This window comes from Neltuma alba, unplaced genomic scaffold (assembly GCF_004799145.2).
Source record: "Neltuma alba isolate B1F8T4 unplaced genomic scaffold, ASM479914v2 tig00011986_pilon, whole genome shotgun sequence".
Classification (NCBI taxonomy): Eukaryota; Viridiplantae; Streptophyta; class Magnoliopsida; order Fabales; family Fabaceae; genus Neltuma; species Neltuma alba.
Genome location: NW_021636559.1, coordinates 1 through 27837, shown reverse-complemented (window position 1 = coordinate 27837; position 27837 = coordinate 1). Strand labels below are relative to the sequence as shown.

The 27837-nt window shown below is 30.7% G+C and overlaps 2 protein-coding genes across 2 annotated transcripts; one reads left to right on the top strand and one right to left on the bottom strand.

Annotated features, from left to right (window-relative positions):
• Positions 1–8700: 8700 nt before the first annotated feature.
• Positions 8701–9820, bottom strand: LOC114720472 (protein BIG GRAIN 1-like E). Its single transcript, XM_028906118.1, has one exon. The coding sequence runs from the start codon at positions 9749–9751 to the stop codon at positions 8822–8824; it is 930 nt and encodes a 309-aa protein (XP_028761951.1). The 5' UTR covers positions 9752–9820; the 3' UTR covers positions 8701–8821.
• A 6377-nt stretch (positions 9821–16197) lies between these two features.
• Positions 16198–20943, top strand: LOC114720469 (truncated transcription factor CAULIFLOWER A-like). The gene is made up of 8 exons (XM_028906114.1): positions 16198–16382; positions 18078–18159; positions 18254–18318; positions 18487–18586; positions 18743–18784; positions 18979–19020; positions 19622–19746; positions 20856–20943. Exons 1-8 carry the CDS (start codon positions 16198–16200, stop codon positions 20941–20943), a joined length of 729 nt encoding a protein of 242 aa, XP_028761947.1.
• Positions 20944–27837: the final 6894 nt, after the last annotated feature.

Here is a 27837-nt window from a genome sequence, read left to right as displayed (position 1 = left end):
AGAATAATCTTTCATTTGTTTGGTGAAAGTTTAGTTTAATTTACTAACTTAGGCGTTTAATCCATTCCTCCCTTAGGCATCCATACTTGATTTTTCATCTTTTTAAAGACACAAATTATAATTAAATACCTTTTTTTCTCTGGCGAAAAAATAAAAGACTTTTTTGGGAAAAAGATTTTCATGTGGTTATGGCATTCAGAGATTTCGGTGTGATGGAAGATCCTCGGAGGCTTCCTTGAGTGGCCCCATCCATTGTGCAATGTGGAGGCCAACACCTCACTGTGTTCCAGAGCATGTCCTCCTATTCATAAAATCTGAGATAATTATTTACCAAAAAAAAATCTGATATAATAATGTCTTTTTTCTTTAAATCTACTTTATTAAAATTTTTATGTAAATATATAATTATACTGTTTATTTATTATTTATGGGAACACGCCTTTAAAATATAGGGCTCTAACCATCAAAGTGGTTTTTTTCCCCCCTTAACAGAGTGGGATTTGTTTAGGTGAGGAGATTAAAATCATTTCTCCCAAATTCTGAAATTCAATTTTGATCCTAGGGAATGATATAAAATTGGTATTCTAGGAGACTAATTTACGATTGGAAAAATTGGAAAAAAAAGTTCCCTTATTAAATACACCTCTGGTCCTTAATATAGGACTCAATTGTTGAGTTGGTTTTGGTCTTAAATATAAGACTCATTTTTCATATTTATCAATTTCTCTAAATTATTCCTATAGATACTCCCTCAACCATAATTAAGTAGAAGAGGAAGAGGGGGTATTAAGAAAGATGATTATGGTATTTTAGGAAAAACGTGTCACATTTTTTATAATTAACTAACTTACCTAACTTCCTTAATCTAATCAAATTAGTTAAACAGGTCTTATATTAAGGACCGGAGAAGTATTTTATTAGTAAAAAGGACTTAAATCAAAGTGTGGATAAAAATTTACACAGTACTGATATTTTCTTTATATAGAAATTTATCAAATCTTTTTTACCAACAAAATTTCTAATTAGAAAACTTTTGTCCAATTTTTTTGGGTTTCGACAATTTCCTAGAAAAGAAGCCTTTCTCAGTACATAAACTTGAGAGGGCTATAATTTTTTATGGAGTTTTTTTTTAATGCAGATGAAAGGGTTATGATTTTAAAATGCTAACATAAAGAATACGTATACATCATTTTTTTTCCCCCATTTAATCGCTTCCTTCTTTTTTCTCATCTTTTTCAATTTAGAAGTAGTTGTTGGCTATGTAAAACATCATTAAACCAGCAATCTATTAATTAAAATGGTAAGCAATCTCATCCTTATAAGAAGAAAAACACAAATTTAAATTTCGAAAAACATATTTATTAAGAGGACTTTAACTTTTACGTTTCTGACTTGACAGAAATTAATTTCAAATCTAAAATGACTCGAGGATACTCTAAATTATACAAAAAAAAAAATTACTCATGTTTCATGATTCCATTTTTTCCTTAAGAAAAGGAGAAAATTGTCCAAAAATCTCCCATTATAAAATATTTGTCTAAAAAGCCTCTATTCAACTATGTGATATGTTGTGCAACGAAATGTATATAACAAAAAATATGTTGTCTATAACTGAAAAAGAATTACCCACTTAGAGATCCAGGTCGCGAAGTACTTTGGATAATAAATTTTATATTAAAAAATTTTCACTTTTTTTTTCCAAAGAAAATCCCATCACTTAGATTCATTTCAAGTCCGAAAACCCATTGCCACACAATTCGCATGATGCGCTAGGAAGCCTGTGATTGTCTGAAACACACGAGACAAATAAATAAATAAATAAATATAATCCTTACGTCATTTTTTATTAGATTTTGTCATTCTCTCTCTTTATATAACCTTCTAATCATGATATATAATTAATATAGGAAAATACTTTGACAAAGTTTTTTATATATATTATATTAAGTTCTCTAATTATATGTGATTATACATCCTAATTTTTCATGCGGGCTTATAATTAAATACTGTTAAATTTTAATATTTTAAAAAATACTATATATAGTCATGTATGATTGAAAACGATATAATGATATAAAAAACTTGATGTAAGTATTCTCCATTAATATATATAAATACTTTTGTTATAAATTAAATCCACAAAAATAATAGGTTAAATCAATGTCAGATGCTATATAAACATGTTTTTAATATTTTAAACATTCAATCTCTGTCGTATAGATACATTTCAATCTGATTTCTTAAAATAAAATCCTCATCACTCATGTCAATTATTAACTAACTTATTATAATGGAATTAGCTATAAATTAATAATTATCATTAGGTGATGACGTGTCAAAATTATATGGCATGTTATTAAATTTATAAATATAAATTTTACATGGACAGAATTATTTTTTCACGATAATTTAATATGCTTTTATAATTGCGTCTGTTTCTTTCGGCCAGCAGTGGAGCGTGACACACCCATTTTATTCATAAAACACCTTTTGCGATGAGACACGAAATGAAGAGATGAAGGAAATTTCGATTTTTATACGTATTTTTATACACAAAAACGATAACTGGTTTTGTGCATATTAATTAAGATTTTCCATGCAAATCCAGATCATTAGTGTTTTTAAAAAAATTAATAAATTTTATGTAGTTCAAATACAACTTGAAATATCCACATCAAATGTTTATTGCAGCACATCAGTATATTAATAAATCAATCACGAGTGTATGTAAAAAAATTATGGTAAATTTTAACACTTAAAAAATATGCATGCAAAGTTCAATTTATTCTTTAATCTTCATATCAATATATGATATAAAATTTACTTAAAAACTTCATAAATAATATGATTTTTTTTTCACCCGAAATACAGCTTAATTTTTTTAAAAAAATAAAAACTAATATGTCATGTTTTCATATAGCTATCAAGTGTACTTAGCTAAAATGAGGAGGGGAGGAGTTTAATGTAACTATAAAGTATTTAAGTATTATTATATTTTATGAAATATCATTTTTTTAATATAACTATAATTTTTATTTTTGGTGTAAGACATCATTAATAGATAGATGAGTGAGGGAGCAGATGGGAAGTGTGAATGGGACCGCGAGTCCCTTCGGCTTTCATTTTCAATTCACTATTTTATTGCATGCCGCAGCCACAAAATCCCCACCAACTCCATTTCTTTATTCATCTTTTTTTTTTTTTTAAGATTCATTCTCCACCTAATATCTATAAAATTACATATTTTTACATACCATATGAAAGAGATAATGATATAAAAATAATTTAATATTATAATTTTTTTAATTAAAAGAAAATTTAATAAAAACAATATAATATTATATAGATGATAGGATGGATGTAAAACTATCAAAGATAATGTTTAATATATAAATGTTGTTCCATGCGTGAATAAAAATTGTTACTCTATATATAAGAGTTCGTTTGATTTGTATTTTGATCCTAAATATAAGATCCTAATATGTTTTTCTCTCATATTTATTCTTTTCTTTAAGGTAGTCCTTGTTATAATGACGGTTCTAGTTCATATACTTGATTAACAAAGATGTTTTAGAAAAGAGAATATATCTTTATGACAAATAACTAATTTAACTAGTTTTTAATTAGTCAAGTAGCTCTTATATTAAGGACCGCAGATAATATTATTTTATTAAAAAGTGTATATTTTTAAATAAAGATAAAAATGAAAAGTCACTAAATATTTAAGATATGGTTACTGTAGTTTAAAGTTTTTTTTTATCTGTATGAAATATGCATGGAAAGTCATTAACAAAATGACATGAAATCCAAAAATATTTTAATAATAATAATTATTACATATACTAATTTGCTTTTTGGTATGTAAAATGCTAAAAACTGCTAAATTGGACTGAATTTAATAAAGGTCATTACTTTAAAGTTTAAAACCCCCCAATGAGAATTAATTGATCTTATTGCTTGGATCTGGCATTAAAACTTGGGATCATTCATAATTATGAGTCAACCATCATTCTAATTTTACCTTTTTTTATTTTGATTGCCAGTATGAATCATTTAGATAGGTGGTGTATTATTATTATTAAAAATAATAGATTTCTTAAGAAATGTGATTAGACCAGGTGGTGTCTTCTTACAATTTTTATAATTTTTCAAATATATTATACATCACAATTGAAGGATAATGCCAAAGGCACTGAGAAAGCATGACAAGTAAGAGATTCTGCTTGACACGCTTTTTTTGGGACCTTTTAGGCGTTGCCACAAAAGTCCATCAAGCCTGCATCTTCTGTGCCTCAATTATCTTCAAGTGTTCAATAATTAAATATGAAAAGATAGTTAGATATGACTAATTTTTGCACAACAAATTCATTTCTATTAAAATCAATAATAGTTGCTTTTATGCCCCAGTTTTTAGTTGTAGTTTAGTGACATGAAATATTTTTCTGCAAGTGAATCTCATTTATAATATAATTTTAGGCTTGTCAGTATCGATTCCTTGGATTAAAAAAAAATGGTTGTCTATATATATGTACAATCTTCTCATAATTTAGATTTTTTTTTAATTTTGTAATATCCGAACCTTAAATGCTACTCATATTTCATTTTTTATTTTTCATTTTCGGATTGCTTTTAGAGAATGTATTTTGAAACCGCGTTTTGAGTTAGCAAAACATATTGCCAAACATGCGATGCCTTAACCTATGGCTTATACATTAATTTATATGTTTGGTACACAATAACGAAAACAAGGAAAATGTAAAACGAAATAGGAATTTATGTGCCGGGGTGTTTGGTAATTTGTTAAAACAAAATCACTGCCACTCCAATTTTCTCAAATTAGCCAGAATCCATTTCCACCCTGCCATTTTGAACAGGGCATTTTAGTCTTTTTGGTGTTTTATACGAATTCCTTATAAGAATTATACAAGGATTCCATTTGCACACTGGACATTTTAAATCCATTTTCAAATTTCAATACCAATTCATATTGTATTTCCCTTTTTTTAGGTATCTTTTTATTAGAAGTAAATTTTATTCAAGATATTGTTAGACATTAAGGAGTGTTTGTTTTATCCAAAAAGCACTTTAAAAAGTACATTCACTCAAGTTAAGATAAAACTTCTCTCATATATTTATTTCGTATACTGTAAAATCACTTTTGAAATGATGGTTTGTTTTCTAATTTCTACCCAAACACTCTCTAAATATAAGTATATCTTTCAATAGAAATTTAAACTTTGATTAATCAATTTATGAGAAATTATCCTCTTTCATTAGATCTAATCCCTGTTAGTTCTTTCATTTCCTATTTTAATTTCATTAAAGCTAATCCATCATATCAAATTGGGTCCAACAGTTTGTGTATGGCTTTGAGAATAGTTTCTGCTTGAGGCTTCTATAAGAAAAAATGGAAATAAAAATGTGACTGTAAGCGTAACCATTTCCTGAGGTTTTTTCCCTCGAAAAGGTTAATATTGCTGTAATGAGAGCTACTGGGATGGTGGATAGGATAACCCATAAATTTGAAGATTTTCATGGTAATCATTGAAACACTTCGATCTTTTTTCTTTGGACAATGTCATGCTTATTTTTATTAAAAACACTGAAATATCAATTTTTTTTTAAAAAAATTAGAATTAGTACAAATGAGATCCCATCCGCGATATCCCATTTACAATTAAGTTGTCATGTAATTATGCTGTAAGATTTTGGGCTTCAATGCCAAATATTGGATGGGGACAATGCATTTAGAACGACAGGCCCAGCTCAGCTTGGGAATGATTATGGACTTCCATGATAGGCCAGAAGTTTGGAGCGGCTATTATTATATTTATTTCATTTTTTTAAAATATACATATGTTTATTTCAGTCTCTGACTCTCCAACCTTGTCTACTCTTTCTTCTTCTTCTTCTTCTTGTTTTTTTTTATACGACCAACCTTTATTTTTCTTTTTCAAAGTCATTCAATAACATTATTTCTTAACTAACGGGAGGATTGAGTTTAGTAGAAGGAGTTAGTCTCCCATAATATAATGAATCAAAGTTTGAATCTTTACTAAGAAAGGTGTTCACATTTAGTGTCTGATAGTACCTCAAACAAGATTGCATCCAATAGAAGAATACCTGTACCTCAAAAAAAAAATTATTTTCCCCTCTTTTTTCTTTGTGAATGTTAAGAGTAAAACTGTTTTTCATTGGGATAATTTGAAAACTTGAGGGTTTTCATTCAATGCTGATAAGAGTATGAATTTTTCATATTTAATTTGAATATTTTAGCTTCATCTGTACAAGTATATATTAAAATAATATCATAGAATATGGCTAAAAAAATTCATTTTATTTTATAAATTGTTATCCCCTCTATATTAAAAATTTAACAAAATATTTTATTCTCAAATTTATTACTTAAAATAGTTCAAAATTTAAGAGATTTATATGCATTTAACTAAGTTTTGAAGAGTTATACGCATATAAAAATAAAGCCTAGAAGTTAAAGAAGGTTTGTTATTAAGTTTTAAAGGTTGTGGAGATTACTTGTAGATTTTTTTTTGAAAGTTTTAAATAATTTTTTTTTAATTCAAGGATAGAAATGGAAAACTCTCTACGGATTGCTGTATGTAAAGCAATAAAGGAATGAAAAATAATAACCTTTTCACGTTGGAACAATGAAAAACTAAACACAATCATGATCTTAAAATCCTTTTGGCAACTGTCTAATCCACTTGGGTTCACACTTAACCGGAAAAGTGGAAACATTTATAGCTCTAAATGTGATTTAATGGTGGTAATAATCATCCATATCCATCATTAATATATGCTTCCTGGCTATGCAGGCTTCGAATTTCCCCCCGAGGCTGAGTTTATGATCTTTATAGCAGTAAAATATTATTCATCACAAATCTCAAAATCATTTGACGGTCGAAAATTCTCTTTAAAACAACCCTTTTACAAAATAAAGAAAAGATTTGATCGCATTGTAAAAGATAGGCATTTCTCTCTCTCTCCATCGCTTTCCATGTCCCTATCTCTTCTCTAGAGCAGCATAGTGAAGTTTAGCTTCTCTTTAGCTGCATTCACTCTTACTCTGTCTAGGTGCAATCCAAGTACTAGTATTTTTTTTCCCCTTTTAAATCATAGGTGCAAACACTCAGGCTACAACATCATTGATAAAGTACTGCTATTGTAGGTATAAGTGATATGAACACACTTACAGAGAAGTTAACTTCATATTTGTTTTTGGGTGTGTGTAGATAACCATTGGAAGTGCAATGGCAATTCAATTTGAATTGCAACATTTTGGTCCCTCCCTCCACTCACTAGTGATTAGCTTCATTTCTTTTGGGCGGACCCACATGCATCATTTGTGTGGATCATTCTTTCAAAAAGGCTATCCAACTGGTTCATCATCTACCTCCTTCCACTAACTTTAAGCTTTCCAGATGTAAGAGCATGCATCCCCTGTAACTTCAGTTCACAAAATGTGCAGTTTAAAGTCTGATTACTTAATAATTAACCCATATGCACTTGTTTCCTAAGCTCTACAAGTGGTATTTTATTCACATCAAGCATTTAATTTTATTATGAGAACCGAAATTAAATATGTTCAGAAAGTGAAAAAGCCACTAAACATTTGTCCATATCGATGAACATGTGTGTGTTGGGAAACTGAGTTAAGTATTGATTTTCTTTTCCATTCTCATTTCATGAGAGATTTCTCTGCTGCTTTCAATTAAAAAATATGTATAGTTAACTTGAAAAGTTGTGCCTGACATATTCCTTCCTTATTCATTCTTGGTGCTTGTTTGGCTTCTGTCTCTAACACCAAGAAATTACACAGAATAGGATTTTGCTTGACTTACTATGCTGATGATTTGATTGGGATAGATATTTCGTTGTATTGTTATATCAACCCTAATTATTGAGTTATCTTAGCTAATCTGCTGGGAACAACCACGGATATTATATATAGGTACGGACTACAGAACTTGAATAATTCTTTTGTTCTTTTCTTCACAGTTCTTATTTGATTCAGTAACCTCAGTAACATGTAGTAATCTCATCACTGTTCTTCACGTTAACATGGAAAAAGTCACATCAATTGCTCACCAATATTTGCTTTCTTTACAAGTTTTACCCTAATAATTTCAACCAACTTTCACTGCATGATAATCAGCTTGTGATTTATATGGCACAGTAATTTGTGGCTCTATCAGTCAGCCAGATTCTCACATACAACGTTCATATGCAAAAAGAAAACAAAAAATAATAATAATGACAATAATCAAGTCTCTACTCTTGAAGATTTAATTCATCATCAGTAATGATGAAAAGGATGAATCTGTTGAGACTTCACATATATGTTTCTCATACATACAGCTTAGCTTATTAAATTTTAGATTCATTCCCTAAAGAAGAAAATGGCCTCTCATGCATATCAGAAGCTTGCAGGTAAAGGGGTTTGATTCTTCCGTCTCCAAAGTCAATAAGGTTGATTGGCGCAAACCTCATGAGAATCTTGTGAGAGAACTATAATCACGGCACAAATCTGATCAATGGTGGGTGGATATCTTTTTTAGTTTTTTGGCAGCTCTTTTCTTTTGTCACGCTATACAAATGTCCAAAAGCAAGGAAAAGTAGATAAAAGATAAGACAAGCAAACAATCGCACCTGTGCACACAGATAAAAGAGCATTAAAAGGAGTTGAAAAGAATATCAGAGGACAAACAAGCATAATAGAGGAGATTTTAATTTCTTTCCAAATCTGTTAACAAACTTAGACAAGAAACAACTAAGCAGAGAAACTAAAAGTAAAAATACAATATCACAGAGGACCATTGGAAATTGGTTCTCCTCTCTTAATGTTATCCATGTTAGTAGTTTCATAAACAGGAAGACCACTGGGGTAGTAACCCAAGTCATAATTTTGCAACTCAAACAGATCAGAGCTTGAATCACTTTCTGCACCATCATCCACTTCATTGAACTTCTTGAATTCCTTTTCCTCTGGACAGTGTTTCTCCACCCATATCCTATCTTTCTCAGATAGAACATTTCTTGTTTTGCAATTGTCATCCAAAACAGTTGGCTGATGATCTTTCTTTTTCTTATCATCCCACAATGACACATTCTGTAAGGAAGTTGACTTTACATGCCCATTATTGTATTTTGACACTGGCACTGGTTGCTGCTTCTGGTCTAAGAAGGTTCGGAATTCCTTACAGCTTTTTGTTGGGGTTTGAACATAAGGAGGTGTTCTAAACCCTGAACTGAATGAAGAATATAGGGACTTTGAATCTGCAGTACTGGAGCTTCTGAAATGGCTAATGCTGCTCCTCCTCCATCTCCTCCCACCTGGACTCTCATCCTCATCCTTCATAGATTGCTTGCTTGATTTCGATTTCTTCTTCTTTGATGCAGATTGACTGAAGAGAGAATTCAAGAAGCTGGCAAGCCTACCACCTGGAGAGCTAGGCTGCTTGTGTTTCTTCTCCTTCCCATGCTTCTCCAACCCATGAAAGTGTTGAGGAAGTAAGCTTCTCATGGGCATGTCTAAGCTGATTCTGCCTCTGTGTCCATGCCTATCTTCTCTCATGATCTTCTGAGTAAAACCAGAGCCATTATAGCCAACAGCTTCATTGTATCCTGAGAAGTACCTTGCAGCTTCAAACACATCAAGCTCGCCTGAATCATTTCTGTAGTGGAACAACTTCTTGTGACTCCTTTCAGAGTCTATAGCGCTCGCTATGGACATGGTGCAGTGCAAGGTTTCAAGAGCTGTTGATGAAGGAGTTATGGGTGAAGTAGGTGTAGCAATATCTAACACTAAGGGCAAGGGCTTTTAAAGATGCAAAGGAATCTAAGGGGTTTGAAATGATTGAGATTAGTGGGAGGGCGATGAGAGCATCAGTTTAGAATAATCAATAACTATCCAGCCATAATTTTATATGATGAAGGACAAGATTTGGAGGTTTTTTGGTGAGACCCACTGGATATGAATTTGAGCATAAGTAATAGAGAAGGAGTGGGCTCTACATTTCTTTTCAAATATTTTTGTTGCTAAGAAAAACTATAGGTTTGTGTCAGGGCTTGTGAAGGGCAAAATAACTGTGCTTCCTTGGATTCTATTTACTTTTACCAAATTGAGTGATGGGGAATGGGTTTTAAGAAGGAAATAGCTATGGATCCCAAGTCTCGAGAGCATGTAACACAAGCTAGCTGTCCAAAGACAACAATAATTATGTAGAACCCACCAAGGCTTTTAAGTCACTCTTAAAGGTCTAAAGTAATTATTTTACAAGTAATTACTTTTGATTTTCATAGATCTACCATAGTTAGGTAGTTTCATAGCCCAGCCTTTTTCATCATAGCAAGCCTCTTAGTGGGTAATATTTCAATTCCCAACCACTGGCTGATTCAAAAAACAGGATAACTGAGATATATAATTATCCGTTTAGCAGATCGTTAATTGATGTCTTATATACCCAGCTAACTCTAGCTATATAACATCCAAAACAACTCAAAATCTTCGGAAGTGTCATCATCATGTAATACACACACACACACACATATACACATATATATATTGTATGTAATATGAAGTCCCACCAAAGGAGCAAAAGATAATGGTGGCATGGACTTTTTCCTTGCAAAAGAACTGGTACACATGCAAACAGCAAACTTAGTATAAACATCTTTAATTTCCTTTCTTGATATTGGCGTTAGTCAATAGATCATTTGGCCCATCAAAATATATATAGCCCCCACATGTAAGTGTCGGACGTAGTGGTCATAATAGTAGTCACTGTGTGGTGTGGGCACATACACACGTGTGTGTTGCATATGAACCAAAAGAGACACATCACAGACCCTGCATGAAAACCATATGTAACCCAGTTAGTTGAGGCTCACTTGAAGAAGATGACCATGACAGTTTCATTAAGACCATATGATTTAAGCCAATGAAAGTTGCCTCGAATCTAATATTTCCATTGAGAATATCGGCAGCAGAAGATTTGTTTTAAGGAAAAAAAATCCTGATGCTTCTTACGAGTTACTGTAGAATTTTTGTCCACCGCTAGTTCTGAAACATGAAGAAACATGTTTAGTTTCACATAGCCACTTTCAGTTAAAGTGACTTCAGCTTCATGCATGCTAAAAAGTCTACTAGAAATCAATGCATGGTTCTGGTTTCTTGGCCCTAGAAAGACGTTGACAGATCAAGATGGTTATTTGGGTCACTCATTGTCGCCTTTCAAAGTAGATGTATCGTAAATTAATTGGACCGGCCGACCAGTCATGGAAGTGCATTTCATCAAGCATGTAAGCTGCAAAATTAAATCAATTGCATGTGGATTGGATGGTCTGGTTGTTCTGATCATCTTGCCTGCATGCTGAAACACGTCTGGTTGCTTTCATTGCCCAAAGCTGTGAGAAAATTTCAGGCCAAAAGTTACAGTACAAGCAGATTTTTTTTGCTCTTGGACTAATTAATCACACACCACACATATTTGATTACTCTATTATCGGCAAAGCTATGCAAGGCCGCCACAAAATGCTTAGAGATAAATATCTCAATCACTCTCTGTGACGAAAACACACACACAGAATTGAACTAATTAAAGTTGGAGGAATGGCCTAAATATCAAACCAAATGGTTGATCCTCAACCAAATAGGCTTGTTATGGAACAAGGGTTTGTGGGTAGTCCTTTAGAGAAACATGATATGAAAGAATAAGAGGAAAAAAATTCATCTTTATAAACAAAAAGCTAAAGACATCTTTTTTAGCTTTTTTGACTTTTTCAAAAGTAATGTTTTTCTTATGGGAAAAAAAACACAAAGCATATGACCATACTCATATATACTTAATTATTTATGATAATTTTGATTGCTCTAGCTTGCTAGCTAGCTTTCATAAATTGAATTTGTCCAAAAAAATAAAATTCTATGGTCAATGATAGAGCAACATAATTTGTCTTGATTCATATGTTGCTACACTAAACAGGATCTTGAAGATCATCCTCAGGCATTGTACAGAATAAGGGTTAGTTTTTCTCCTTATGATCTTTGGAAGAAACATGTTTTGACAAGTTTCATGGGAATTCTTTTAATGAGAACCAAGCATTCTTAAAGTAAGGTTTCATGTGGTCATTGTTGTCCCAAAAGTCCCGTCTTTTATGCTTCATGCATGCTTGGATCGCTGTGAATGTGCCCTATCTTTTTTGCCCCTCAATTGATGTTTTCAATCCCTTTTGGTAAATCGCCATTGAAATATACATTCATTTATAATAAATTGCAAATTAAACCCTCTCTACTCTATAGTTACAATTACTTAATCCTCTATACTCTATATTTACGCTACTCTTTTGATAATCCCATGTCAAGATTTGTTGTGTAATATACATAAATAAATTTCTAATGGGTCTGGTATCTTCTCACCAAATTCTCAATTTCTATGAGATTATAAAAAGTATTATTTTAATAAACTCAATTTCATGTGAGTGATGGGAGCTCTTGAAATTTAAACAAGTGAGATTATGCTTCTAGTATTCCAAAAAAAAAAAAAAACTATTTCAACAAATTTTTGATTCCTTACTACTCTCTGAACATTTATGATGAGAATCAAATTCTACATCATCAGTCTTTAGTGTATCTCCTCTTCTCATATGACTTGATTAGAAAGTCAACAAGTACAAGGTGATTTTTCCTTATCCTGAACATAGATTACAATGTGATGTAACAGTTAAAAAAACATGAAAAAAAAAGTCTATATATGAGAAAATAGACTCTTGATAAGGAAAATGTGGATGAAATTTGAAGTGAGGAGGGGTATTAGGTGCATACACGATGTCCCTACAAGAAAAGGACATGGTTACAAGTTAAGAAGACAAGGTGGGGTTGAACCATAAAACCTGGAAGTACTGCTTTCTGATAACCATGGACTTCTCTGCAGCCATAAACATTTGGGTGGGCTTCTTCGCATCTTTCCCTACTTTCATTGTGGGCGTGCCTTCCATGGCGAAATCTTAAAACAAACAAAAAAAATCAGCCACGTTAATTATGGCTTGCAAGTAATCAAATTTATTTTTTTAAAAATAATTACGACATTAATGCACTTAACACTCCATAATATTACATCTAGTATCTTAAATTTATTTATAGTTCAAGATGCTAGATGCATCATAAATAAAAGTAAAGTGTTAAAAACACTAGAAAAGCATATATGAGATGTTGTACTTTACCATATGCATACACACACATTGATATGGAATTATTAACATCAAGGACATATCCCCCTCCTTCCCATGGCAATATGACCCGTCTCTTTAACAACAAATAAGGAAGCAAAGTTTACCCCAAAGAAAAAGAAAAATGAAAAGCTAGATAGGCCTTTTTTTGTGGTACGTAGTTGATATGAGTGAGATTTGATACTATCCTTGATTGATAGCAATATTGATGATACCTTATTAAAAAAAAAAAAAGAAATCATTAAACGACTTGAGGCTTGGTGGGAAGGTGTGAGTAGAAATTAATGGTTTTTTTTTTAATTGAAATTTAGAAATCAAGGATTCAAACCCTCCTAATAATATATAAAAAGAACATTTAGTAATTTTTTAGGAGATATAACAGAAAAGAAAGTAATCAAAATTAAAATAAGTATGTGTTCTAGAACAGGTATTTTTCGTCATGAAAGATACATATTTTGATTGTATAGTTTTAAAATTTTAAAAATGCAAATATCATTAATTAAGGCTTTGTTTGGTTCAATCGAGGGAAGGAGAAGTTAATAAAGAAGAGATTTCTTGTTTGGTTTAGTAGGTAGAGGAGAGCTAATTAGATATAACTTTATATTATTTTATTTAGATTTTTCCTTAAGAAACTTTTATTTCTTGAAGCAAATGTATATATTGGAATCAGAATTATCCTCGAGTCAACGTATGTTGTGATTCTTTCCAAGTAATTAATCCCATCCAAAATGAACACTCCCAGAATGAAACATCCTCTCAGCATCAATACTGTAAAAAAGAATCAGAGATCTCATCTTGTTTTTAATTTATTTTTTAAATTTTTCATTGTTTGTTTTTTTTAAATATCAGGCCAAAACCCAACCCGGCTTGTGCTTAACGCCCTATTTTTTTTAATCCAAATTTTAATGATAGGAAAAAATGAATAGTGATTAAAATTTCCTAAGGAATGTTACAATGTGTATATTTAGAATACTTCAAAAGAACCTTTACAACCATGCACTCTTTGAATTTGAAGACATATATTAATCCTAATGAATCCCAAAATCCAACTCCTGTAGAAATAAAAATATTCAAAATACCAACACAATTATATATGTATATTTCTCAGCAAATTATATACAAAGCTTGTGAATACAAGTATGATGAGAATAATATTGAAAAGGGCCAATCGTGTTCTTCCAATTATAACAGGTAAAGATGCGACTTACTACTTCATGTATTTAATATAAAAGTTAGTTGATTAATTTAAGTAGATTCAGAAAGTTTGTTAAGCTAGTTATTTATAATAAATATATGTTATCCTTCCTAAATTGCTCTTGCTAATTATATGCATTAGCTAAGTGCAACTACTAAAAGAATTATTTTAAATAAATAAATAAATATAAAAGATAAAGTAAATTTAAGTCTTATATTTAGGATCAAATTAAATACCAAATTAGTTCTTATATTAAGGACAAAAGGTAGTATTATACATAGAATTAAAAAGTCAAAAGGGCAAGGAATTGTATTTTAATTATGTTAAAAACAACTTTTTTAATTGAAAAAGGCTTGTTAACGGAGTAAATAATATTTCTTAAATACAATTTAGATTTTGTTTTTGTGCGCACGATTGTGTGTAGGTGACTGTGAGGCTGTGAGGTTCTTTATTTTAATTATTCTCAATTTAACTATTAATATTTATTTTGTTTTTTCAAACATAAAAGCCGTTATGTATGCTAGCCAATCAAATTGAAAATATAATTATCACTAGTTAAATTGAGGATAATTAACGTAACAATGAAAGATTAAACTAAGAAATCATCGAATATTTAAGAAATCAAAAGACGTAAATTGTAAGTTTATATAAACTCAGCATGTATAATTAGCGATTAATTATCTAGATAAAAGAAGTTGAATCTGGTAAGGAAAATCAGTCACATGCATATATAAGAGCAAATAATTATATATAAAACTCCAAATATACATTATTTGGCACTTTATCTGATATTCGATTCAATTTAATTAGAAGCTCATGGATTGCTCCAATATTTCATACATATACATGTATAGCTGATATATAATATTGTACATTTACTTGCCTTTAAATCTTTGTTTACGTAAAAACTGTTAGATATTAAATTAATGATGGGGAGAATAACTTTATGAAAAGTAGAGGAACATGAGCTTCTTGTTTATATATAGTAAATTATTGTATCTCTACACTTTTGTATTTACGAATTAGGAAAAATTATGACGAAAAATGATTATATAAAAAAATTACTTTCCATCTCTTTTGTGAATGATTAGCATAGATATATACATATTTGTCTGTATCTATGATAAACTCATATTTCTTCGTTACGATGAAGTGTTATTTAAGGCATAAACGATAACTAGGCCATTTAGTATTATTACTTTAAGCTTGCTATAAGCTTAACTAGCTAAATTTTTCTTTGACAAAAAGTTAGAAAAAAGGTCGTAAAAGACAAATTAAATCATTTTGTTTTTTTTGCCAAAATAAAGAATGACCTACTCTACGAAGAAGAAGCAGTATTTGCCCTAGGAAAAGATCAAACATCATGTGAGGCAAAACCCTACACAGAGAGCAAACAGTACTACAATAGGCAGCCAATGAGAGATCGACAACACAACGTTAAAAAAGACAGAGCCCTAGGTTTATCATCTAAACCAGCTGTCGCCAAACCCCAATCCGTTCCTTTAATTTGTTCCCACTTGTTTCTCACTTCTTCTCTCAATCTATCTATATACAAACTCAGCCTCGCTATCTGTGTTTTCCCATACTTGTCCAGAAGAAGAAAGATTTTGAAACCCCCCATAAACTACTGATCTTTCTCCTTCTTCTGCACATATATATATAATCAAGCTTGTTCCTTTCCCTCTTGGGTTTCGCTTGTCTAGGGTTTTCTTGGGAAAAAAGAAGGAAAGAAAGTTTATAAAATATATCAACATATAATGGGAAGAGGTAGGGTTCAGCTGAAGAGGATAGAGAACAAGATCAATCGGCAAGTGACTTTCTCCAAAAGGAGAAATGGATTGTTCAAGAAAGCTCATGAGATCTCTGTCCTCTGTGACGCTGAGGTCGCTCTTATTGTCTTCTCCCACAAAGGAAAGCTCTTTGAGTATGCCACAGATTCTTGGTATAATAAATAAATATTTGCTTTAACATTATTCACATAATTTCTTTTGTTTATTATTTTTGATGAGTGATGCAACTGTTAGTTAATTTCTTTCTCCTTTCAGTAACTGATGATGATGATGACAACCGCTATACTACTCTTTCATGAATCTGTATATTATTTGGTCTAATTATTACTACTTCTTGTTTGTTTTGCAGTATTTGGAAAGGGTTTTGCTTTTGAGTTGAAATAATAAAACAGTGGAAACGATTTTCTTTCCCCTTTTTCGCAAGACCAAATCTCGAGAGAGATTTTTCTATAGAAGAAGTCAGAAACATTTTTGCAGTAGCTAGGGTTTGATACTCGCAAATGATTTTTATGTTGATATTCTAACTAAAGTACAGAATTTTTACATCTGAGATTCGTGAATCGAGTTATAAAACAGTGCTGTGCATCAGATCTTGCGAAACCCTTAGCTGATTTTCTTTTTCTTTTCTCTGAGCCTAAATTCCTATAACCAGACGTGAGCGAATCTTCTGCAAAGCTCAGGGATCTATATCTGCTTCTGTGCTTTTGCTTTGATTTCCATAATCTCTGAAAATATTAAGGGCTTCTTCCTCCTCCTCTTCTTCTTCTACTTCGTTCTCTTCTTTTATCTTTTTGCATATAGTTGCTTGCTTCGTCTCTGGCCAATAAACGCTGTGATCTCCATATTCTTAAGCAGAAGGTACTTGTCATGTTCATTTTCATGTTCAAGTCCTTTCAGATCGAATGAATATGGCCAAGGGAGGAAGCAAGGAAATTAGAGAATATTTTTACGATGCGCAGCTTTATGATTATTAATTAAAGACGACTTAGTGATAATGATTACAATAAACAAAAGAAAGAATTAATTCTCTGATTCCTTGTTTAATTAATTAATTAGATTCTGGGGAAAAAAAGAAAATAACATTTGTAGTAATTAATTTCTATGCTTTTTTGTTTCTTTTCTCTCAACCTTGCAGCATATTTGTATTAATAATTTATAATGTAATTTATTTTAATTAATCTTGACATAAATATATTTCACTTCTAGGAAAATAGATTTTACTGATGTCAAATTCAAGCACATGTTCATGCTGTTCTTTAGTCCTTTTGTTACACACAGGCATGACATGTATGTGTGTGTATGCTATTTAAAGTCAGAAATTAAGGTTTGTTTTTATTTTTGAAGACCCGTAAGATTCTCTAGAATTAGTAAGTCAAAAAGTGTCTTATAAAGAGAGAACACCGTATTTATATGTAGAAAATAATTAGATCTCAATCCGGCTTTCACATCTATCTAGCTAGTTCATTGAAAGAACGGAAATTAAATTCAACCTTGTGCAAACTTTTTGTTGCATCACCGAGATTATACTGTGCTTTTATGGTAATTTCATTACTATTTTGTGTTCTTCATACTGTATATGTCTAAATCTGCATGGATGTATATCAATTTCCATTTCTGGTAGGTCAGCCCAGCAAGGTTAATTGATAGTTTTCTGTTTCATAGCAACAACATCAGTGAGTGTTGTGTAACGAAATAAAACAACCTTATACAAGTCCTGAAAAAGTACAACAACATTAAACTGGGTGCTTGATAGATCGATAAATGATATTGTTTATTTATGTGTGTACATATATTTATAATTAATTAACTTTGCTCTCATTTGTGCTGGATGATTATTAAACAAAAAGCATGGAGAAGATCCTGGAACGCCATGAAAGGTATGCGTATGCAGAGAGACAGCTAGCAGGAGCAAATGATTCTGAGTCACAGGTTCGTGTGTGATCATATACATATATGCATGTGTGTGTGTGTGTGTGTGATAGACCTAATTGTTCGGAGATTGTGGCTATATGTTTAGTTGCAGGAAAACTGGACGATTGAATATTCTAGACTGAAAGCTAGGATTGACCTTTTGCAGAGGAACCATAGGTACATTACTACACTACTGTGCTTGCACTGTGCACATATCAAATCATCAAACTGCTTTTTGGTGTTGTTTATATCTAATTATGAAATTTCTATGTTGATAACGTTGTATGTGTTACGAGGTTAACGATATATAATAAATATGATATGATATGATATGGTCATCATCAGGCACTATATGGGATATGATCTGAGTTCGTTGAGCCTCAAAGAGCTGCATAGTCTGGAGCAGCAGCTTGATACTTCCATCAAACAAATTCGGACACGCAAAGTAAATCATAAAAATATATATTTAGTGTTGTTAACAGTATATATAATTAATTATTCATAAAACCATTATTAACTTACATTATATTAGTTAATCATTGATTAATTAATTACTTCCTTCTCTATATAATGTGTGTGCGTGTGTATTTTCTTGTGACAGAACCAGCTCATGAATGAGTCGATCGCCGAGCTTCAGAAAAAGGTGAAACGCGCCTTTGATCTAAACCACACCTATCATATCATCATCATCTTCTTCTTCTTCTTTTTCTTCCAGCTTTATTTAAGTTAATCGGTTAAGTTTTAGAAGACAGAGACGCGTACCCGTGTTTGAGTTGCATAAGGAAAGAGGTTTATAATATGTAAATTGTTGTCTCAACGTTTTTTGATGAACGGCAGGAGAAAGTGATACAGGAACAGAATAGCATGCTGGCAAAGAAGGTATATATCTCATATTTACGTACTTGTGTCCTTTGATTAAATAATAATATTATGATTGCCTCATCCAGCCCCAAACACTCACATGTTCGTACTATATATCGTGAATATGTTCTAATCAGGTAATTGTCTTTTCATGGTCGGTCGTTATGCACGTTTATATATATAAAATATATTGACAAAATTAAAAAAATTAGTGAAGACACTGTATATTATTGTATTATACTACCTCCGATCCTTAATATATGATCGTTTGATTTTTATTTTGATATTAAATATATGTCTAATATTTATACATTTTTTTTCAATATAGTCCTTCTAACAATGCTAGTTTTAGCCAATACACTTGATTAACAAAGATATTTTAAGAAAGACAATACTTATTTATGACAAATAACTAACTTAGTTTCTTTATTTAATCTCTTCAAATTAGTCAACTAGTTCTTATAATTAAGATCAAAGGTAGTATTATATTATGAAGTTTTTTTTTATAGGCAGTATTATATTATGAAGTTAATTATGAGTACTATGCTTTGACGTAATAACGGATTATAATTATTAGTTTTGGAGAGCTGAGATTTATTAATAATACTATTACGATCAGATAAAGGAGAAAGAGAAGGCGGCGGCGGCGGGGGCACATCATATGACATGGGAGCACCAAAACCTGGGAGCAGCTAATTCATCTTACCTACTCCCACCTCCACCACTCCCCACTCTCCACATCGGGTAATTAATTAATTAATGATTAATTTACTCTTTCAACATGAATATTTTGAAGAGCGTATTGTTCATATCATTTGTTTACGTTGCCTCTTTATTCCAGATATTCTAATACCTCTAGTGCTTATCATGAGATTTAGCTGGCTAATTTAAAAAGATTAAAAAAGTTACTAAATTGCCAAATTATAATATATGTTTCACTATCTTTCTAAAATATTTATATAGATCATTATATTATATATCAATTTATGAGTGAGACAAATTAGTTTGGAGAAAAATGACAAATATAAATAGTTTAAAGTAATTTAGAGATTTTTTTAATTTTTCTCAAATTAGTCAATCAGGTTTTATATTAAGGATCAGAGATAATATTAAAAAAAAAACATGAAAGTATATATTTCTCTCTCACTTTCTTTACTGAATTAGATTATATCCTATGTATATTTGTATAACACTTCAATAATTCTTAATATAAGTTACTTGTAACACATTTTCGGATGCCGCAAAATGTAATAAGTTGACAAATTTCATTTCATTTTATCTTTATTAAAGTTTTCTCTCTCTCTATCTATATAAATCATTCTCATATATCTCTCTTCTTTCTCTCTTTTCAAGGAAATTAAATAAGTGTGAAATTAAAAAACAAATACTCCTCCGGTCCTAATTATAAGACCCAATTGACTTATTTGAGGAGATTAAGGAAGTAAGTTAAGTTGGTTATTTATAATAAATAAGTGTGTCATTCTAAAATATCCTTGCTAATTAAGTATATTGACTAAAACTATCATTATTAGAAGGATTATCTTGGAAAAAAATGCATAAATATAAGAGACAAAATGGATTGGGTCTTATAATTATGACTAAATAAAAAGTCAAATTGGGTCTTATAATAAAGACCGGAGGAGTATTAAATATACTATAAGTGACTTACATTAGGACCAAAACTTTTCTCTACAAATGACTTACATTTATTACCTAAGTGGTAATTTATATATATACCATGGAATTCGAATCTACCATAAATATGTCGGGTGCTTGATCGGTTATATAATAAGGGTAAATAGCGATGAATCAATTAAGTGTCACATGTATATATGTGTGGGTTGATATTGCAGAGGGAATTACAGAGAGGAAGCAGCAGAAAGGAACGAGCTTGACCTCACCCTGGAACCACTCTATTCCTGCAACCTCGGATGTTTTTAATGACGCACCTTGTTCTCTATCTATCTTTTGATATCATATTATTATTGTGTGCTAATTAATTATAACGACAATGATTGAGAACATGTTCACTGGGGTACTCATCATATATATAGTTGATGTCTCTAGCTTGTTTAAATCCCAAGTTTGACGTACTTTGTTATGAACTGTATGTAAGTACTCTCACAGCTTAATTAATTAGGCTTTTTTATGGGAATTTATATATAATTCTGCTGCTTTAATTTTTGTGTTTTCATATTTCTGCATGCTTCTCTCTCTTCTCTCTTCTTTTTGCTGCTAATTTGAGTTTAGTGTGAGGCGACAATTTGAACTTGTTATATATGTGTGGGACGAAAAGTCTCCTTGCTGATGAGTAAATTTTACCGAGAAAATAATATTCGTGATGTCTCCAAAATTTAAGAAAATGATGATGAGAAAATATAATAAAGTTGACACGTGGTGAGTGAAGCGAGGATTTTAAAGTGATGTTACTGTTTTTGAGGGGCTAGATAGAGAAGATCCTTATTTATTGTGATGTGGGTCAACGTTATATCTTGTTGAGTCCAAGTCGCCATAAGATTTTACTGAGAAAAAGGAACAGTGAATCTTGGAGCAATATCTTATCCTATGAAGCTACGTACTACTCCACTGCAATTAATACACATGTAAATAAATATAAAAAAAGCCACAATTATATACTTTTAGGTTAAAAAAAACACTCATGCAATATATTGAAATACTATAAATTTAAAATTGCTATGATAATGTGTTGACTTAGGCAAATGCTATAAATTTAAATGAGCAATCTTTACCTACAGGTACTAATTTACAGTGGTGTGATACTGTGATGAGACCTGAAACATACAGTCTAAAGTCCATAATTAAAATTTTTAATTTATAAATTTTATAAGATTTTTTTAAAAAAAAACAGTTGGAAATGTTATATTTATTTTGAATTTTTATGCATTAAAATAAAAAAAGCTATTTGGAGTTAGATTTAAACATTCTAATACAGCTAAAATGAAATTATTTAAAATATAACAATAAGAGTAAAATTAAATCTAATCCGTTGAATTATACTCCCCTGGTTATATGTCCTAATTAACTAATTTGAGTAGATTAAGGATGTTAGTTAAATTATTTAATATGGTATGATATTTCTAGAATACCCTAATTAAGCATCTTTTTTAATTTTCTCCCTCCTTTCCTACTTGATTATTATTGGGACAATATTAATATGATTAATTTTAAAAAAATTAATAAATATATGAAATAAGTCTTATATATAGAACCGACATTAACTCCCTAATTAGCTTCTATATTAGGGACCGGAAGAGTAACAACTAATCCAAATTTATGATCATTGAGGTTCCTCTATCCGTGACGACGTGGATGAAGATGGTCTTGCGACTGGTACTGCGACCTATTCGAGAAATCTACGGTGCGAGGAGTTACGTTAGGCTCAATAAAAAAAAAAAAATTTAAGGATGTTATGGTGGAATCCCTTTCTGATTGTGGTATTAAATTCAAATGTTGGTAGTTCGGTAGGGAAAAAACAAAGGAGACAACAGAAGTTACAATGCCATTAAGTTAGTTTTCCACTTCGCACAAGAAGATTAGAAAGGGACAAGAATTGGGGGCCGCAACAACTGAGTGGCTCATTTAGAAAAAGAAGATAAAAATAAAAAGACATCAAAATTTCTTTGATATATAATTTGTTTATAAATGGGTCACTGTCACAAGTCAAACATATCCTTAATGATCAGCACCTGCCAAGAAGTTAATCTATTAGTCTCTGATCGCAATATAATATAAACTGAACGAATTATAAACTGTACAACAATTAAATGCATTTCCTCCATTATCATTATAAGAACTTACCGATCAACAAGTTTATCAAGATTAAGGAATTTTAGTTAGAATTAATTATTACTTTTAAAAATTTAAGATTACACTCAATGAAAATAATTAATTAAATGTTGTTCACTTAGTGATAAAGAGGTTATTATTTAATTAGGAGAAAATAATATAACTTTTGATTGAAATTTTTTGTGCAAGGGCACAAGTTTAAAAGACAAACGCCTAAAACACATCAAAACAAAGAAACAGCAAATTAATCTAACAGAAGTTGGCCTAAAGTAGTGTTGGAGGTTCCTGGAGAATTAACAAATAACGAGTCTTTCTTTACACACACCCACAGAGGAACTCCACCACACCATATCCGGCATCTTTTCTAGATCTTAACTTTCTAAAATGAACCAGGTATCAGAGCAACCAACTAATTTGAGTTCATCGAGTGACAGTGCGTCGTTTAATATGTTATTTCCTCTACTGAGAAGTGTGCTTTTTAAAATTTAAACTTATGTTTTTATCTTTATTAGGGACAAGACTATTACCATCTCATCAACACTTATTCATAATACATGAGGCTTTCTTACAAGAGTAAACGTTAAAATTTTTTAATTATCAATTCATTTGTTAAACCTTAAACTAAAAGAACTCAGTTCCTATAGTTTCTCAACTTAGAACAAGTTAGTTTTTATAGTTTTTCTGGGTTGGAACGATTCATCCAATGCCTGTAGGTCCTTAATTCAATAAACCACAAAGGTCAAAAATTGTTTAAAGTTAAGGTTTAAGGACTAAATCGATAATTGAGAGAGAGTTTATAAAAATTATATTTTGTCCTCAATAATAGTTAAAGAAAGTCATAGATAGTAAATGACGATTAGAAAGAAATTAAAAAAAATAACTGATTTGTATTTGAGTCTACATACCCGTCTACAGTTGGGGCATTCTGCACTTCTTTGCTGCCATTCAAGTATACAGGGAAGGTGAAAATGATGAGAGCATTCTGCAGTTATCTTTGGATTTTCATCTGTATAATCTGTCATTTAATTTAAAAATACAAATAATAATTTAATAATGTTGTTAATTCATCTGTATTTTTGACTGTGTTATTAATTAATGGCTCAAAGTATATTGAATTACTTTTCATCTTTTGAGGTCCCCCCCCCCAATTTTTGGATTAATGAATAGGATTCCAAGTAATACATTACACACACACGTATATAATATAAATACTTACTTTCAAAACATGTAGGACATTCTTCTTCAGATGGGTCAGAATCATGAACGCAGAGTCGAGCGTTCCTTCAAAATTATTGCATTTGTTAGTGCAAAATTTGTCATCCCAATAAAGATTCAAATAACAAAATACTATATCTTGACTTGATATAATAGAAAATAAACTCAATCTCTTATATTAATTTGTGGTTAATATATGTCGAGATCACATAAAAACAGTATAATGATTTGTACATAAATATATCTATATATATATATGTATAGGTTATCCTTTTTATCCTCTCAGCAAGAATCCCTCCTAGTTTGCCTAGATTTATGCAACTGATCTACATATATTGTTTCTACCTTCTTCTTTTTTAAAAAAGAAAAAAGAAAAGAAAAACATATATTCATCATATACACTTAGTCCTATAAAATCTAAATTTGATCCATTAAATTTAAAAAATATAATTTTTAGTCCTTTAACTTTAAAATTATTAGTTTTAAATGATAATTTTTGTGCCAATCATAGTTATTTTGAAAATCAAACTTAATATGTAAACATTTAAAAATGTTTTATTAATACCCAAGATCTTAATATCATTATTTTTTATTAACAGTTTAAGGGTTAAAGGATTAAAAATATAATTTTTAAAATTAAGGAGTTAAATTGAAACTTTATATAAAGTTCAAGGACTAGAAACATACTTTAGCAAAACAAACCAAACCAAATCTACATATATATTATTTAAAACTCCCAAATAATACATTGTGTATAAATATTAATTATAACAAATAATTAAACTGATTATCCAATTATATTAATGAAATAATGTGTTTTAGTTATATTATATACCTTGAGCTATTTGAGCAGCTTCTGGCGGTTGAGCTGGCGCTACTTCATCGGCGATAATCCATACTCTCAACGGGCATATTACTAAACTACACTGCAGATAGCAAATAGAAATTAATTAATAAGAAACGTAACAACTAGAGTATAATTAATATACTCTAAAATTTATAAGAAAGAAATTTATATATAATTTCTAAAATTCCCTTCTCAAACCATCAATATAAGCGAAGCATAATGAATCTGATTATATATTGATTAGCTGCATTGAATTGATTGTTGTTTAATTTATCAAAATATATGATAATTATAAACAATATAATAGGTTTTGACCGTAATTAAAATTTGGATTCAAAAGTTTGATCAAAACCCTACATTAATGATCAATCATTCTTAGCACACAATCCATGCATAGCAGATTTTTGATTCCCCTAAACCCAAGCGGTCATTATACCCTCCAGCGAGGGTTTTAACTTTGACGAAGATTTAAGAGAGACGTTGGTGCCATTAGGTTACCATCCATATCAGAATTTGAATTGAATTTAGGTTTCTGTACGAAAGTAATGAAAGCAATCATCTAATAATATTGTATATATCAAACTGTATGGATCAATTAAACATAGTGATCTCTGAAAATTTTTAACCTGTACAAACAAGATAATCTGTACAGGAATAAACGAGGTACATATAAATTAAGAGAATTCCAACAAACAAAGAATGGTTAAGGAAGGATAATGAAAGCACAGAGAAACAGTGATGTGTGTGTGTGTGTGTGTGTGTGAAGTAGGTACCCTATGGAAGAACGAAAGGGGTGTGGTGTTGGGATGTTGATGATGGAGATTTGAATCTGGGAAGGAAGAAGACGAGGCAACTCCCGAGTCATGTGCGCAGAAACAAGAACAAAAGGCTCCCATTAATCTGTAAGCAGATATGAAGATCTTTCGTTTTCCTCGCAGCACTTTGTTGTTGCAGGATATATATATATATATATATATATATATATATATATTAATATCGATCTATATTTTGTTGGAGTGTATGTATATAATATATATACATATATATAGGGTGAGAGAGAGAGAGAGATTGATATTGATTGATTCCGTCATTCCACGATGAATGAGTTGTTTAATTGAAAGATTTGGATATTTTGATCTGTTGGAGAACAGAGTGAAAAAAATAGTAACAAAACATAATTGTAATATAAAATTGAAATAACATAACAAATTATCAAAATAAAAATTAATTATTAATCAAATTAAATATAACTACATGCATCTCAAATGCGTTATAATTTGTCATGCTAACAAATTATGATAAATATGATCAAACTTCTTAAATGAATTTCATTAAAAATTTAAATTGTTCTCTTTCTACAAATTAATTTAAATATTTTTTAAACCTAAATATTCTCCTCAATTATTTGATCTATAAAATTTAGAAATTTATAAATTTCGAAATTTTGAATAAATTTAGTGATAAGCTAAATTTTATTATGTTGTTAATTGGCTAATATTCAAAATCTAAAAAATATTTACAAATGTATAATTACATTACGTACCATGTTGGCCCCTAAATGATAAGATTGGGATGGCATTACACCGAGGTTAAACATAAACCTGACTGACAGAGAGGATATAATAATTTCATTATTATTATCATGAAAACTTTAAGAATTCAATCTTTAATTTAAAATAAATAATAAATTATATATTTTAAAATTAATTTAGAATTATTTGTTAATAGATCAACTTAATTTATTATTTTTAATAATTTATTTAGGACGAGCTCCAAATCTAGTTTTTGTATATTGGGTTGGCTCTCAGCTACTTTTCCTAACTAAGAGTCTATTTAGTATGAGAAAATAGATAAAAACAAAAGAGAGAAAAATTTTAATGAGCTCGCTTTATTATTAATCAAAAAATTTTAACTCTACTTCTTCATTTTTTATTAAAATTTTGGAAAAATTGCAATAAAGACCTTTGAAAATATAAAATAGCAATTTGGGTACTTCATTTACAAAATTGCTTGTGAGAGACCGGTCTCAAATATGAATTATGAAATGTAAGGAAAAAGACTAAATTGCCCTTCTTCTCTTTCTTCCATCATCTTATCTTCTTCTCTTTCCCACTGCGGTCCAATCCAGGAGTTATCTCTTCCCTCTCTTCTCTTTCTCTTTCTTCCATCACCTCATTTCTTTCTCTCTTCCAGTGACCTCAAGGCTCTACATGGGGTTGTGAGTTAGTGGGGATTTAGTTTAGGGAGCATGGTGGAGCGATTTTATCGATTAAGGAGAGAGATTTTTTAAACTGGGAAGATTAATGGAAGGGTAATGCTCAATGGGGCTAGAGTTATGGGATTTATGGATGAGAAATTCTGGTAAAAATTGGATCGATGACAAAGTATAGATCCCCATTGCTCTGTCATTGCATCCAACTACTTTTCCACTCTAAGTTCCACTGTGACAAGCAAGCGAAGATGAATTCAAGGGGTGGGTGGAACTATCAATTTCACGCGCGTGTTGAAGAGCTTGGACGCAGGCCTTCTCCCATTGCACGAAATATTGACATGGAACAAAGAGAAGGGAAAGCACATGTGCGGTTTGGTTGGGAGAATTGGACTGACCCCTTCACAGTGTTGCTCAATCACAGAAGCTCGAATGGGGTTTTGATTGCAAGATTGGGCCCGCCCTTCGATGGATGCTGCTAGGTTGGGAAGAATGATATGAGGTTGGGGCATCCTAGATCTGCGACCATGAAAACGATGATGAGCAATATTTTTTTAGCAACCATGGGGAAAGAATCAAAGCGGAGGAGCTTGGGCACCTAAGATGGTGTTTTCTTTCCCTTGTTTTGTTTCCTTGATTTTAGTTTTGCTTCTTTCTCCCCCCACATTACAGGATCTCTTCTTTTTTTCTTTTACTCTTCATCAAACAGAGAAATTAAAATTATATGAAAACCTTATCGAAACTTGTTATTAGTCTT

Bases quoted from the DNA above. Each gene is read 5' to 3' on its own strand.
- LOC114720472 (XM_028906118.1), bottom strand. From the start codon at position 9,751: ATGTCCATAGCGAGCGCTATAGACTCTGAAAGGAGTCACAAGAAGTTG.
- LOC114720469 (XM_028906114.1), top strand. From the start codon at position 16,198: ATGGGAAGAGGTAGGGTTCAGCTGAAGAGGATAGAGAACAAGATCAAT. The intron at 18,319-18,486 runs GTACATTACTAC...GGTCATCATCAG, and splicing joins CTTTTGCAGAGGAACCATAG to GCACTATATGGGATATGATC. The intron at 19,747-20,855 runs GTAATTAATTAA...TTGATATTGCAG, and splicing joins CTCCCCACTCTCCACATCGG to AGGGAATTACAGAGAGGAAG.